Source organism: Telmatherina bonti (genome assembly GCF_933228915.1).
Source record: "Telmatherina bonti genome assembly, chromosome: 22".
Taxonomy (NCBI): Eukaryota; Metazoa; Chordata; class Actinopteri; order Atheriniformes; family Telmatherinidae; genus Telmatherina; species Telmatherina bonti.
This window is the reverse complement of record NC_136631.1, coordinates 11,596,372-11,612,504: the sequence shown is the minus strand read 5'-3', so window position 1 is coordinate 11,612,504 and position 16,133 is coordinate 11,596,372. Positions and strand designations below refer to the sequence as shown.

At 40.2% G+C, this 16,133-nt stretch overlaps 1 protein-coding gene across 1 annotated transcript in view; it reads left to right on the top strand.

Annotated features, from left to right (window-relative positions):
- LOC306772129 (calpain-1 catalytic subunit-like) overlaps positions 1-16,133 on the top strand; it is a gene marked incomplete at both ends in the record, with an annotated part of 273,362 nt that overhangs the window by 753 nt on the left and 256,476 nt on the right. Inside the window, 8 exons of the mRNA XM_079261542.1 lie at positions 568-637; positions 2,166-2,284; positions 3,151-3,284; positions 3,365-3,539; positions 4,855-4,929; positions 5,100-5,185; positions 15,056-15,130; positions 15,264-15,424. Of these exons, the coding sequence (XP_079117668.1) occupies positions 568-637; positions 2,166-2,284; positions 3,151-3,284; positions 3,365-3,539; positions 4,855-4,929; positions 5,100-5,185; positions 15,056-15,130; positions 15,264-15,424 (895 nt within the window). The remainder of the gene's footprint in view (positions 1-567; positions 638-2,165; positions 2,285-3,150; positions 3,285-3,364; positions 3,540-4,854; positions 4,930-5,099; positions 5,186-15,055; positions 15,131-15,263; positions 15,425-16,133) is intronic.

Below are 16,133 nucleotides of genomic sequence, written 5' to 3'. Positions count from 1 at the left end.
GACTGGTAAATCGAGAGCTTCGCCTTCTGGCTCAGCTCCTTCTTCACCACGACAGACCGGCGCAGAGTCCGCATTACTGCAGACGCCGCACCGATCCGTCTGTCGATTTCGCGCTCCATCCTTCCCTCACTTGTGAACAAGACCCCGAGATATTTAAACTCCTCCACTTGGGGCAGGACCTGACTCCCGACCCGGAGAGGGCAATCCACCCTATTCCGGCTGAGGACCGTGGTCTCAGATTTGGAGTGCTGATTCTCATCCCAGCCGCTTTATTCATTTTGTTTTGTTGTTTTATTCTTGTGAAATGCTTCCTTGTCATTCATTCCTGCAACCTTGCTGAGCCATTGCTTTTCTGTGCATTTCCAATGTTGCTGTTCCACTTTCTGAATTTTCTACTTGTGATTTGGCTTTTGATCTCTCCAAACCTTTTCACCAGCACTGAAACTGGGACTACAGCCACAGACACGGCAACATCTGTTGCACGTTTAACTAAGCACAAAACCCGTCTGTCAGATTAAATAAAGTGCGTGAGTGCCATGTTATGCAACTTCTTCTCTTCTTTTACAGAAAATTGTTTCTAATCCAGCTTTTGTTGTTGATGGGGTCTCCAGGTTTGACTTCGGTCAAGGATTGGTTGGTAAGAAAATCCCCTCATTCACTGAGAAACCTGAAGCCGCTTTTCATATATGCCATGCAAGTTCAGACAAGAGGCAGAAAACAGGTTTAGAAATGTGATTCAGATAAGTTATTGGAAAATTGCCATTTTATTTGCTCACCATTCGTAAAAAAAAAATGAAAAAAAAATGGCAAGACAAGTAAAAGTTTGTGGAAGTAAAGAAAAAACAAAACCAAACATTTGAAACAAAAATCCATTGGTTTTAAACCTTGATTGCTGTGTTTACTGCACCACAGACAACTGTAGCAGTAAATCAGTAAAGCACAGAAACAACATGTAAACATATGCAAGGCAGTGGTTCCCAAACTGGGGAGCCCAGGGTTATCACAGGGGATCACAGCAAGGCTGAATTAACCTTGGAGTTTTGGCACCGGACAAGTTGGTGATGAGAAATGATGATAAATCAACAAGAGAGACTTCAAGTACTAAAAATAGAGAAGAAAATATGATGAAGCATGTCTAACCCCTGCTTGACCAGGTAATAATCAATGGCAGGTAATGAAGAGAGCACAGTCTTTAGCATGATTTAAAATATTATCGTCTAATAATTTGTATGAATTATGAAGCCAATCAAAACCACTTGGGGACTTTTCATCCTGAATACGAAGAAAAGCCTGTTGAAATCAAATCAAAGTTTATTTTTATAACACTTTTCAAACAAAAGTAGCACAAAGTGCTTTACAGAATAAAATGCAAAGCTAAAACAAGGTTAAAATAAAAACACATTCACATACAAAAACATAGAATTTAGCCAAAGTTTAACACATACACTCACTTTTTTTTCCACCCACATAGATAAAGCATATAAAACACTCCAACCAACACTCCAACCAATCTTAGGGATCCATCCACACAGGGACACTTATGACAACAGAGGCCACCAACTCAAGATCCACCCAGTCCATTGCAGGCCAGGGCGCAATGGACTGGGTGGATCTAAACCACCATCTATCAGACATGAAGCTGTTTTACTGAAGCAGCATCCATCTCACTGAAAACATGGCTCACCTGTAGAAGTTTGCAGAGATTCCTGGTTTAAAATGTTTCACACTAAAGTACAAGAATGGATAAAAATAACATTTTTAACAATACTTACCTCCAATACAGCCACTAAATTAATGATGCATATCTTAGTATGTTTGGTTCATGTGATGGGTAGGGGGGGCTTGACATGATTGCCATCAATGAAAAGGGGGCCCTGCAGAAAAAGTTTGGAAACCACAGATGTAAGGAACAATTTGCTCCTAAAAAAGACAAGAAAATAAATGTATATAAACAGAAAAACAATAATTAAACCCTGTAAACTGTATTTACAATTTGTGCAATAAACCAAATATCGGTCAAGTTTTTTCACATATAAAATCTGTTTAAAGACTTTGTAGAAGTGAGTTTTCTGCCTCTTGGCTGTGTTAACATGTGTGTCCACAGCCAAACTAAACACATTAATATAAAATATGTTGATAAGTTAAACATCTTTTTCTAAACTTAGGAAACTGCTGGTTTATTGCATCTATTGGAGCTCTGACCTTCCAGAATCACATCCTGAAGCAAGTTGTTCCCCTCGAGCAAAGTTTTGATAAGGACTACTGTGGGATGTTCCATTTCAGGGTAAAAATTTAATCTCATATCTTTAGAATGAATATTTTACTAAAATATTTACTGTCATTTTAAGAAACAGGCGACAGGAGTTTTGTATAGGCTCCGGCTGGTATTTAAAAGACAAGCTGCACAACAATGTTTAATTTCTTTTCCAAATTGATTGTTTATCTAGTGAATGTTGAATTAATGTATAATGAATTAATGTAAAATTTTACACCAGGAATGTTAGATTGTCCAAAACAAATCATGCTAAATAACATTGCAGTTGAGTAACTTAACATAATGGACAACGCTACAAGCCTTCCATAAAGCATTGTGATTAAACACAAAGTGTGTTCAGTCAGAGGCTTCTTCAACTTCAATGCAACAACCAACCATCTCCCATATATGTATAAGTCTTTGTAGTGACTGTTTACAACAACTGATGTTTAAAGTTGAATCATTTTTATTTATATTACAACTGTGTGATATTGAAGTATAAACTTATGTTAAATATGCTACTGTGAATCTTTCACCCAATCTGTCACTGGATGTACATTGTGAAGGTTGTTAGCTCCCTGGCTTCTGCTAACAGAGGAGGAATTTGTTTTTGATGAAGAGGATGCAGCGATTTCAGGTTCCACTTTGTCAAACCATCTTCTTACTATCCAATGACAGCGAGGCCTAGGAGCTTGATGTCCAGGGTGGGCACCCATCCTATGATTTAAAATGTAACATAATTTTGCACTGGGCAAGAAAGCAGAAAAAGGATTTAAGTTTATCTGTTAAACAGAACCTGCAAACAAGCATTTAGTTCTGTTAGCACACAGCAAAAACAATGTTTTGCCTTTCTCTAAATTTCTCTAAATTCTACATTCCTTTCATTGTCTCTTTAGTTCTGGAGATTTGGGAGATGGGTTGATGTTGTCATTGATGACAAGTTACCAACGATCAATGGAAGACTTATCTTTGTCCGTTCCAAAGACCCGACTGAATTCTGGCCTGCGCTGCTGGAGAAAGCCTACGCAAAGTATTCAGGATGCAACCGAATTGCTGCTTTGTGGGTTATTGCATTGTTTCTTGATAACACTTATCACATTTTTGTTTCAGGGTGTGTGGCTCCTATTCAGACATGAATGCCGGAACTCCATCAGAAGCTTTGGTGGATTTCACTGGTGGGGTCCACATTTGCGTCCAGCTATCAAACCCTCCTAAAAACCTGTGGGAGTTGATGTGCAGAGCTGGTCAGTCGAAGTCACTGATGGGATGTGGCACACCACAGGGCGTAAGCATGATGCCGTAAACCTTCCTGAAGCACCTTTCTTTCACGGGCCTGTTCCATAAAGGATAATCTTTAAAGAATGTAAAAATGTCAATCAGAAAATCACTTGAAGGCAAATAAAAGCATGACTTGCCACAGCATGATGAGCAGAACAGGGGAGGGTTTCAAATATATGAAAATTGCTGTTTGTGATTAGGGAGTATCAAGCAGATGTTGCATGTTGCAGGGATGACCTGGGCTATAAAAGGATTATACATAAAGCAGGCAGTCTTTCTAAGGGCACATTCATGCTTCCTTTACATGCCTAAACAGGTACGGCTGTTTTAAACATCACATGTACTTCCATACATCCTTTATGTTGGTATTGTTGTTAGGCTATACATCCACCAGAGGGCAGCGTAGAGTTTAGAGTTCACTTCCTAGTTTCAATGTCAGTTTTAGTCAATAGTATACATGCTGACCGTTGAGAAGCTCATGAATATACGTTTTTATTTAGGAACATAAATAATTGGCCGGGTTGTGATGGTGGAAGTTTGTGCAGTCATCAAATATCAGCTATACTGCTGGAGAGTGTTACTACGGTTTCCAGGGGATCTATAAGGGCCCTGAAAATTGACCAAATTACACACATAAATTGAGCAAAATACGGATGACATGTTCCAAATCTGTCTTTTGCATGGAGCATAAATAGGCCTATAGTGGCTGTTATCTGTATTATTCCTCAGTGACACAACCACTGTTAGGAACTAGCATTAGGAAGTAAATGCTCATGTCAAGCTGATTGCACATTTCATACAAGCATTAAAATCACATTGAGAGACTAAAATGAAGCAACTGCCATCTCCTTGCTGTTGAGAGGCAAACTTCAACCCATTTCAGTAGTGTTCAACACCTGAGAAAGGACATTCTCATGAAGTAAATTCAGTTTAATACGTCTATGACCATCAAATATGATAAAGGGCATTTGATGACAAATGTCAGAAGCTTCTCACAACAATTCTAACAGTCTTATAATGTTAAATAAAAGAGGGATTTGCTAATAGCATTTCTTTAATTACCTGATATATTTGCACTTTATCTAAAACTTTCCCACTGAACTCATTTCATAGCATCTTGATATTCTAAGTTTAACCTTTGACCTCTTTAGTTAAGTTTCCAATAGATTCTGAAGATCTCTAAACAACCTTTTCAGAAATCATTAAACTTTGTACATATATATGTTTATGTACTTACTGTCACAAGTTAGGTACTTGTCACTTGATAGAGTGACTAAATTATTAAGCAAATATGTACAAAATCATGCATTTATATACCTTAGGAGACATCTGCCAACACTGTGCTACCAAATGGACTGGTCCAAGGCCACGCTTATACTGTCACAGGAGTGAAGCAGGTAAATTCATGTATTGATTGAAAAGGAACTGAAAAATGTAGGAAGTTTCTTTTTTTTCTGAGAAAAAAAAAACCTAGAAATTTGCCTCTGCTGTTGCTGTGAAGCATGTTTTGTGATAGTGTGTTGTAAAATGGCTACAGAGGTGTTTCTATTGTGGTTATTGGTTACAGATGATGAGCCGAGGAACGCCTGTAAACCTGGTCCGTTTATGGAACCCGTGGGGTAGAGGAGAGTGGAATGGAGACTGGAGTGACAAGTGAGACAGAATTTTATAAAGTATTTTCCAGCCAAACTGTTCCAGTTTGCTGCATTCCAGAGATAGAGTACATTTTCCAAACACTGACTCCTTTCATGCTCAGCTCGTTCATAGTTGTTCCTTTACTCTGTTAAGGTACGTTTATCAGATATGTTTATTCAGATGTTTATTCAGAGGGATTTATAAATTCCTCACATCGCTCACAATTTAAACATGCTTTTTGTTGGTGGACCAGAGCCTTGAAAAATCTCTCAATACTTGTCTTATAACCATAATCCCAAACTGGTTGTGCAAGGTAAGGTAACATGGGAGATGGAGAGTTTTGACAGGGCTTATTGTTGAGTGAATCCATTAGCAAGGAACGGCCTGCAGGCAGTAATCTGGGTGGAGAAAATGCACTACATGTTCAAATCTTGTGAACACCAAATTTAAAATCTTTTCACATTATTAAGTGATATAGGCAAGACTTTACTTGTTTATAATGAAGAGATTATGTTTTTTTCAGAAATGACTCTCGAGAACTTTTCCAACAGTATCCTGCAGAACGTTAAATCCATGTTTTTTTTAGGCTTTGTGACTTCAGCTTTCTCATGGGAACCACTGATTACACGTTTGCCCACGGAAACCGCGGCGTAATCTCTGAGATACACTGGTCCAATATAAACCATATGTAGCACCCAACCCAAGTAGCTAGATATTAACCCTTTGGTTAAGATTGGTGGTAGTACAATGAGTGGGGCCCTGGGTACGTTACTTAAATACAAATAAATTAATATTGGTAAACAGGAGAAACAATAATAAGTAGCTTTTAACCATTTACACTTATTTAGGTTTTTTAATTATGGCGGTGCCTCCATCTCCCAAAGAGAAAATGTAAAATACTCTAGTTTACGTTCACTCAGAATAACAACTGTAGCTGGAAATCAATAACACCCGTTATTCCGTAAGGCAATTAAGACATAACACAAAAAGTTTAAAGTCAAAAGATAATATTTAGTAAATAAGATTAAAGAAACAAATATTAGAGAATAAAGTTCTAAGGGTTTCTTCCAATACACGTGTGGTTTTTGGTTATTTCACAACTTCATAATATTTCAGAATGTAACATCCACCCACACACGAGTCCAATTAAATCAAGTCCAGCTTTATACCAGGAATTAAAGAGTCTTTGACGCTCAAATAAACAATTGTTGCAGGCCTGATACGACGCTCGGGTTCGTTGGGCCAAAAAAATAGAAAAATGGCTTGGTTTCCTTGGTTCACAAACCAAGATTAAGGTGAAGGTGCTTTGGTTTTACTCACAACTCCTTATGCTCAAGGGCAATGGATGGTTAAAACCTTGTCGGTCATCATGCAGGTCGTTCTCTGTAACCGGGCTGGCAGCTCGGCTTCACAGGCTGTGTGAAATGCACTCGGTGAAACTCGATTCTCTCTCTTTTTATCCACAACAGAAGAGTCCAGAGAATTCCTCTCGGTTCACTGGGCATTAAAAGTCTCTAATTAGTTTCATATATTCATCCAAGCTCATATACTTTACATACAGAGTAGGAACTAAGTCGCGGTAAAATGCTAAAATGCTAATTCACGATTAGCATCACACTTATGCACTTTAAACATTTCGTAAAAGCACAAAAGTCAAATAAATCCGAGTAGTCACTCATCACAGGGTTATATAGTCCCAAACAGCAATGTAGACTCTGCATCCACAATGTTTTCTGTCCATTTTTTCCTGTAGCTTAACTTCACATCCTTCGTCAGGCAAACGCAGTAGCTGAATGCCTCAATCCTAGCTGTTTCCCTTCACTTCCTGTCTTAGATCCCGCCCTTATGCATGTGATTGGCCATGGAGTTTACATCAACCAATATGATAACAGAGAATACAATATTGACAACACATCAAGTCGATTGGTAAGCAAAAGCACATGTTGATAAGTACGTTCCAAACAAACTTGTGGCGAATAGCATTTTTTCCAAACTAAATGACAAAACCTTGGGTTGGTTTGACTTTTATAACTATTTATGAACACATTTTAACAGAAGAAATTAACTATGTTTTACTGTGATTAACAATATTTAATGCATTTTAATAAAGGGTTTTAACATATTTATATTTTAGTCCTTTGGGTCTGTAATGAAATTTTAGACCGGGCTACATCCTCCCCTTCTAAAAGGCTTAGATGTCCTCATCTAACTATATAGTTTAGACTTAGATTGATAGGGGCAAGTTCTGGGATGTCTAGGCAGTTTTACTGGATCAGAATTTCCTCTGGTACTGAGGTTCTACTGAATGACCATGCCTTGGTGCACAATTGTCACAGGTTCCTCAGTTTGGCCTCCAGGTTTATCATAGGTCAAGCGGATGGCTGGCTTCACTTCACGCGTTAACTTTCTGATTTTAGGGCTTGTATAAGTTCGTAACTCTACGTCAGTATCTTCAGCTGTACCATTAGTTTCTGCTTCCACATTTGAGGACCGACATTCCTGTTCTTGTGAACTGACAGATTGTCCTTCATCCAGATCCTGTTCATTCTCAGATGAGGGGGAACTTTCAGAGGGAGTAGATTCTGTTTGGAGTCTGTCAAATGGTGATGAGGATCGCCTGACATTGTCACAGGTTGGAGACTCGTAAGCATACTCATACTCAGATTCTGAAGAAACATCAGATGTTTGAGCATTTTGGTCAGGTGCTTGATGTCTAAGAGCATGTTGTCTCCTGGTAACTGGTGTTCTGACTCTTTTAGTTTGTTCAGAATTCTTGGGAATCCTTACAAGGTAACCGATTGGTAGTAGGTGGTCTCTGTGTAGAGTTTTGACACTTCCAGTTCCTTGTTCTGATTTGACTCTGTATACAGGTAAGTTTGGTAACTTTTTGATGACAATATATGGTGTAGATCTCCATCTATCTTGTAGTTTGTGTTTTCCAGTAAGGCCGACATTTCTTATCAGGACTCTGTCTCCTTCCTGTAGAGGTTGGTCTCTTACTCGCTGGTCATAATGTGATTTATTTCTCAGATGACTCTTGGTTGCACTCTCTGTAGCTAGATGGTAAGCTTGTTGGAGTTCTTTTCTCATTTTATCAACATACTGTAGGTGAGATATCTCCGAATCACCATCAAGAGCAATACCAAAACAAAGGTCGACGGGCAATCGGGCATTGCGTCCGAACATTAAGTAGTAGGGAGAGTATCTGGTAGACTCATTTTTTGTACAGTTATACGCATGTACTAACCGACTGATATGTTGACTCCAATTTTGTTTTTGCACGTTTTCAAGTGTTCCAAGCATTGAGAGAAGTGTTCTGTTGAAACGTTCCGGTTGAGCATCACCTTGTGGATGATACGGCGAGGTACGTGATTTTCTAATTCCAAGCATGGATAAGAGTTCTTTTATAAGGCGGCTTTCAAAGTCTCTGCCTTGATCCGAATGTATTCTGGCAGGTAGTCCATAATGAATGAAGTACTTTTCCCACAAGACTTTGGCAACGGTGACTGACTTTTGGTTTTTTGTAGGAAATGCCTGAGCGTATCTGGTGTAATGATCAGTTACTACTAGTACATTAGCGACTCCTTTGCTGTCTGGCTCTATTTGAAGGAAATCAATGCAGACTAGATCTAAAGGGCCATTACTAGTGATCTGATTCAGTGGGGATGAACGTTGCGGGAGTGTTTTTCTGGAAATACAGCGTCCACAAGTTTTTATGTATTTCTCCACATCAGCATTCATTCGAGGCCAATAGAAACGATCCTTGAGCAATTCTGTGGTTTTCTCTACACCAAGATGTCCACATTCATCATGTAACAATCTCATTACACTGGTTCGGAACTGTTCTGGTAAAACCAGCTGTTTGTTGGGTAGGTTCCGCTGTGTGTACAGTAGTTTGTCTTTGAGTTCCAGTTTGGAGCTCTCACGACTGAGCAAAGTTACATCAGGTGGTTGATTTTTCGATGGAACTAGTGGTTGTCCAGTTTGGATGGTTTGTTTGATGAGACCGATGACTGGATCGAAATCTTGAGCAACTTGCAAGTCTTTGGTAGTTAACTGATCCAATGTGGTTGATTTCAGACTCACTGGAAAAGCATAAGCCTCTGGAATCACAGATGGAAGGACGCCAAGTTGGTCCACTAGTCTATCCAAAGACTTAGTAGTCTCACTGTTGAACTCTTTTTTGCAAATAGCATTTATGGCAGACTGTGGATTATCTGTCCATTGTTCAGAGTCATGGGTGTACTGTCGTGATAATAGATCAGCATCTATGTTGTGACGACCAGGCCGATACTGAATGTTGAAGCCGTATGTGGCTAAAGCTGCAAGCCATCTATGTCCGACAGCATTTAATTTGGCGGTAGTCAACACATATGTTAATGGATTGTTGTCCGTTCTTACTACGAACTTGGCTCCATAAAGGTAGTCATGAAACTTGTCCACGATCGCCCACTTCAGTGCCAAGAACTCGAGTTGATGTACTGGGTAGTTTCGTTCCGAATCACTCAGTTTTCGGCTCGCAAAGGCAACTGGCTTGAGGCCCTCAAGGTACTCTTGATTAAGCACGGCACCCAAGCCATTCATGCTAGCATCTACGTGCAAGACATATGATTTGGTGGGATCAGCAAATGCTAGCACAGGAGCGTTGGTCAGACAGTCAATGATTTGTTTAAATGCTTGGTGACGGGATTGGTCCCATCACTCTTTGAATGGTTCTGACAGTTTGAAGTAAGTCTTGGATGGATCTTTGCCTTGTGCCTTTTTGTGTTTCTGTGTAGGTGGGTAGCCTTTTGTTAGCTCAGTCAAAGGACGGACAATGCTTGAGTAGTTTGCAATAAACCTGCGGTAATACCCACAAAACCCAAGAAATGAGCGAAGGGTCTTTAGGTTTGTGGGTTCTGGCCAGTTTTTGACAACAGCCACTTTTTCTGGATCGGTGGCTATGCCAGCTTCTGAAACGATGTGACCAACGTATTTCACTTGGGACTGACAGAACTGACACTTGTCTATTGACACTTTGAGACCGAATTCTCCAAGACGATCCAAGACCTTTAGAAGACGTTGCTCATGTTCTTCGAGGGTTCTGCCAAACACGATTATATCGTCAAGGTACACGATGACTTGGAGAAGATGCATATCGCCAACGGCTTTCTCCATAAGCCTCTGAAAAGTGGCAGGTGCTCCTGTAATACCTTGCGGCATTCTTTCAAATTGATAGAATCCGAGGGGACAGATAAACGCAGTCTTCTCCTTGTCTTCCTCGCACATGGGAATCTGATAATATCCACTCCGGAGATCCAGGACTGAGAACCATTTGCTGCCTGAAAGACAGTCTAAGGCATTGTCGATCCGTGGGACAGTAAACTGGTCTGGGATGGTACGATTGTTCAAAGTTCTGTAGTCTATGCAGATTCTGATGGAGCCATTCTTTTTTCGTACGACCACAATAGGCGATGCGAATAGACTTCAAGACTCCTTAATGATCCCTGCAACTAACAGCTGCTGTAAGTGCTGCCTTACATCCTCAATGTCTGCGGGAGCTAAGCGGCGTGATCGCTCTCTGAAAGGAGTAGAATTGCTAAGCCTGATGTGATGTTCTACATCTTTAGCTAAACCCACGTCCCATTCATTTAAGGAGAACACATTTTGCCTCTCAGCTAACTTTTGCTGTAGCCTTTTCTTCCACTCTTCGGGGGCAGGTGAATCACCAAAACAAAAGAGTTCGGGATCTAAAGTGCTAGTCTCAGACTCTAGAGCTTTAGGGTTTGTGACTACATCTGCTACATGCATTTCAGCGATAACTGTGCCAGCTTGAATCGATGTAGGTTTCTCTGACTTATGCAATAGAACAACAAAGTGATTCTCGTCTATGTCACTCTCTGGGACAACACCTGGCTGCACTAACACACCAGATGGAAACTGGGGCATGGCTGGTGCCTCAACCAGGACAACATCTCTGGGCTTAGTAACCTTCTGCTCTACTTTACAAGTGGCATAACACTTTTCATCAGAAGCAATAGTAAGTGGTCCAGGACCTAGCCATTTGACTTGTCCTACAGGGTTGTCTGCTGCCTGTGACTTCAAAGACTGAGTTTGTATTTGGTCATAAACTGCTTGTACTCTCTTGGAGCTGACTTTACATTCACTACCACTGTCTCTACACAGCTGGAATAAGCGGCAGAACAGAAAAGCATTCGTACCAACAACTACAGGGGTTTCATGACCTTGTGGTGGCTCAGGACAAACGAGAGCTAGGACATTAACGGGCCCTTTCACACCTGTTACATCCTCGGGAAACTCCATCTCTACCACTACATACTCACAGTAAGGATATGACTCGGCTGATAGACCCCAGATAGCTAGACTGGAAATGGGATGTATCGGGATTGTTGGTATATTGGCATTGTACCAATCCTCGAAAATGATTGTTACCATTGACCCAGAATCCATAAGACCATTGCATGAGATGTCATTTACTTTTATGGGGGCTATGGATGATGGACCAATAAGACCTTCAGGAATATCTGCACTTTGGGGTGAGACGTTTGCAGTACTGACTCGAGCAACGCGCTCATCTTCATCAGCTGTGCGGTCTTTTTGTCCATCAGTGCTACCTCGTACTTGGAGAATAAGCTTCATGATCACCTTTTGTGAGTTTTCAGGGGCTGTGCATTTCGTTGCAATATGGCCGTTTTCTCCACATCTGTAACAAAAGTAGTCTGCCTCTTTACTACTCTTGGACTTTGGTGCAGCATACTTTGTACTGCAGTCAGATTTGAATTTAGAGTACTGGCATCTCTCTTTTGTATTTTGTTTTGACTTTACTGACATCACGCTTAACTGAGTTTTTAGCTCTTTGACTTCTTTTTGTAGCTGTTGCACTTCAGGGTTTGTGTCTGACTTGTCTTTTGTCTTTTCTCTGGACTCTTTCTTGTGACTCAACTCTGCAGACTGTAATTGTTTGTTTAGCTCTTTGAGTTTTGCTTTTAGCTCTTGAACTTCTGTCTGAAGATCAGGTTGCTGACTGCCTTTTGAGTCGGTTTCACTTCCTACTTGTACTGCCCGCACATACGGTCGTTGTGCTGGTTTTTTGAGTTTGTGTCTTGCTGCTTCGCGCTCTTCCTCCTCACGAATCTCTTTCAACAGGTTTAGAAATGCTGGGGAATCACCACACTTCCCTCTTAGATTTAGCTGAAGTAGCATAAGGTCTGATTCAGTTGCACCTTTAATGAGCTGCTCAAGTCTTGTTTTACTGACTGGGAGACCTCCTCTCTGCACTACTTTGTTCAGCAATCTTTCCAATCTGAGCAAGAAATCTGATAAGCATTCACCTTGTCTTTGGTGCATAGTTCTGAATGTGAGATACAGTTCCTCTCCGGATTCTGAAGTTCCAAAGGTATTTTCCAGTACCTGTATGTAGTCCATATGACTTGCCATAGGATTGGATGTGCGTACTGCTTGAATTATCTCCAAAGCTGGTCCTTTGAGACTCTCAATAATCCTTCTTCGTTTTTCTTTGTCTGAGCACTCATACTCTTCAACCATGAACTTTGCTTGCTCTAGCCAGCTGTCCAAATTTTCTTCACCAGTTGGAGTTGGATGGAGCCCAGAAAAGATCCTAATGAAAGCAGTATGAACTGCTTTCATTTGGCCTGGGCTGAAAACCATCACTTACTGCACAAATGATTGACTCTGGATTGCTGTTCCATGAAGTGGTGGGAGCAAATAATCTCTTAATGTCATCATTGTTTTCCCTTCATCCTGTAGAAATTTGTCCAATTTCTCTGTGAAAGGGTCTGTGATGGTTTTGGGTTCAGAGATGACGATTGTCCATTTAATTCCTTCTATAGTGGAAATCACTTCTGGTGGGACTTTAGTAGAATCAATTTCTTCACGGCATTCGCATAGCATGGTCAAGGTTTGGTTCTCAGCATTAAACATTTTTCCTCTCACTCTTACTCTGCCCAAAGCTTTAATTTGTTCCAATGTTGCTTCAACAGCAGATATTTCCTCCCCTTCTGGGGTACCAAGCACTAGGATGGCATGTGACTGGTCAAGCCCTTCACCTCGGCACCAATTAGCAAAATCAGGTTGTGAAAAATTACTTTGAGTGGCCATAGTTTAGCTAAGAAAGCTTGCGTTTATAAAGAGAGAATGAATTTAAAAAGTCTCTTTCAGAAAACTGAAGTTATGTTTAGTTACTACTAAAAGTTACAATAGACTTTTTATATCAAGGGACTGAACAGAAGAAAAGAAAGTTATCCCAGGGGTGCCTCCAATTTATGTAGCACCCAACCCAAGTAGCTAGATATTAACCCTTTGGTTAAGATTGGTGATAGTACAATGAGTGGGGCCCTGAGTACGTTACTTAAATACAAATAAATTAATATTGGTAAACAGGAGAAACAATAATAAGTAGCTTTTAACCATTTACACTTATTTAGGTTTTTTAATTATGGCGGTGCCTCCATCTCCCAAGGAGAAAATGTAAAATACTCTAGTTTATGTTCACTCAGAATAACAACTGTAGCTGGAAATCAATAACACCCGTTATTCTGTAAGGCAATTAAGACATAACACAAAAAGTTTAAAGTCAAAAGATCATATTTAGTAAATAAGATTAAAGAAACAAAAATTAGAGAATAAAGTTCTGAGGGTTTCTTCCAATACACATGTGGTTTTTGGTTATTTCACAACTTCATAACAATATTTCAGAATGTAACATCCACCCGTCATTTTAGCTGAATGCCTCAATCCTAGCTGTTTCCCTTCACTTCCTGTCTTAGATCCCGCCCTTATGCATGTGATTGGCCATGGAGTTTACATCAACCAATATGATAACAGAGAATACAATATTGACAACACATCAAGTTGATTGGTAACCAAAAGCACATGTTGATAAGTACGTTCCAAACAAACTTGTGGCGAATAGCATTTTTCCCAAACTAAATGACAAAACCTTGGGTTGGTTTATATCTGACTTTTATAACTATTTATGAACACATTTTAACAGAAGAAATTAACTATGTTTTACTGTGATTAACAATATTTAATGCATTTTAATAAAGGGTTTTAACATATTTATATTTTAGTCCTTTGGGTCTGTAATGAAATTTTAGACCGGGCTACACATATGACATAGCAGGGTTATACGGTCATTATTCTTTCCTCCAAAACAGTGGAGCATGTCCACTAAATCTTCTCTACAGGCACCTAGAAGACATCCTGACCACATGCTACAATCTTCTCAAATTGGTTCTTGTAATGCAAAGGAGCAAAGACTTGAGTCTCTTTGATGACTGAGCTATGCGTTGCATCCCAGAAGTTTGTTTCCGTATGTGTCATATCTGCTTCACACTTGGTCTTCAGGGTTTCCCAAGCTAATCAGTTTTGTATATTGCAACCTTAAACAGCATTTCTTTAAAATGGGATACCTGTAAATAACATCCCATGTGATCTTTACTTTACATTCTACACTGGGGCTATGGGAACAAGCTAATATGTACTTTTTTTCAGTGTTACTTTGTGACAATCATCTGCCTTTTGTCTTGAATTTTAGTTGAATAATTTGTGAGGCACAATTTGAAACCGGTCTCAGAAGCAAAGACTTGTCTTGATACTAATTCAACAGAGATTGTGAAAGAAAGATGCTCTTTTGTCTTTGGTTTAAACTTTCCAAACAAGCTGTCTTGCAAAACAGCAAAAAAAAAACAAAAAAAAAAACAAAGTCTGAACTTGCAGCTTGGAGACTGGTTAGACTGGAAATGGCTTCAGTTTCTTATGTGTATGCATGCATACATGCTACAGCTGTGAATGCACAGCCATGCCAAGAAGACTTTCTAAGAATTTTGTCTTTCTGCTTCCTTTTTGCACACACTGTCTGTACAGGTCGCAGCTGTGGCACACTGTGAGTCCTCAGGACCGAGACATGTGTCTTTCAGACCGTGATGATGGAGAGTTTTGGTAAGAATGTAACATCCATTTTCTAAAATGCAAGAGGCAACACATTTGTATTTCTCTGCATCACTGTCACATGACTGTCACATCAGTCCAGCAGCACTTAAAATGTTTTTTTAAATCATCTTTTTTTTAAAAGGATGACCCTGGAAGACTTCTGCAGGTTCTACTCAGATCTCGACATTTGCTGCCTGTGCCCAGACTTCCTCGACGGAAGCTCCACTTGTCACTGGAAGACCTCGTTCTACGAGGGCCGATGGGTTGCAGGAACTACAGCTGGAGGCTGTTTGAATAACCCCGGTACTTGCAATAAATGTGTGCAAAATCCTTGCAAATTTTGTGGGGACTCAAGGTTTTATTATCATACTTTTACATATTGAGCTTATTAAATAATTATTGCGCATCTTCTAACATGCATATGATGTTTATTTTTTTTATTTACTTCATCCCATTAATCCCAGAGACTGAGGAATAATGGGATGAATGCTTAAACAAATATCATGAAAACCCATAAAGAATAACTGAATATTGCAAACAGTATTTGCTTACGGTGTGTTCAGACCAAACGCGTTTTGAGCGTCAAAAGCGGCAGGTTTCCATGTAGTCTATGGGGAGGCGCGGCAAGGGGGCGTCGAGCTTTCTTGCGTCGCGTTTTGAGCGTTTTGGGTGTCGGCGTTCCGCGCGGAACGCGCGTCAAAAGCCAGAGATGGACAGAGCTGAACTTTGGCCGCTCGACACGGGGCGTCAACCAATCAGAGCGATCAGCTCGCAGCTCCTGGAGGATTCCTGTGGTGAACCCAGACACGGGGCTGAGAGGCCATTACTCCGTGCAATATTTAGGATAACCATTCCTTGCTAAAAAGCTGAATGTTACTGATTTGGCAACGTAGCAGGATATGTTGCCTAGCAACGTTTTGTTTGGGGGCGGCGGCGGCTCTCTGCTGAGTGCGGCTCTTGTTGTATTAACACCGAGTATTACTGCCCTATGACAACGTCCTCTAGCTTTATT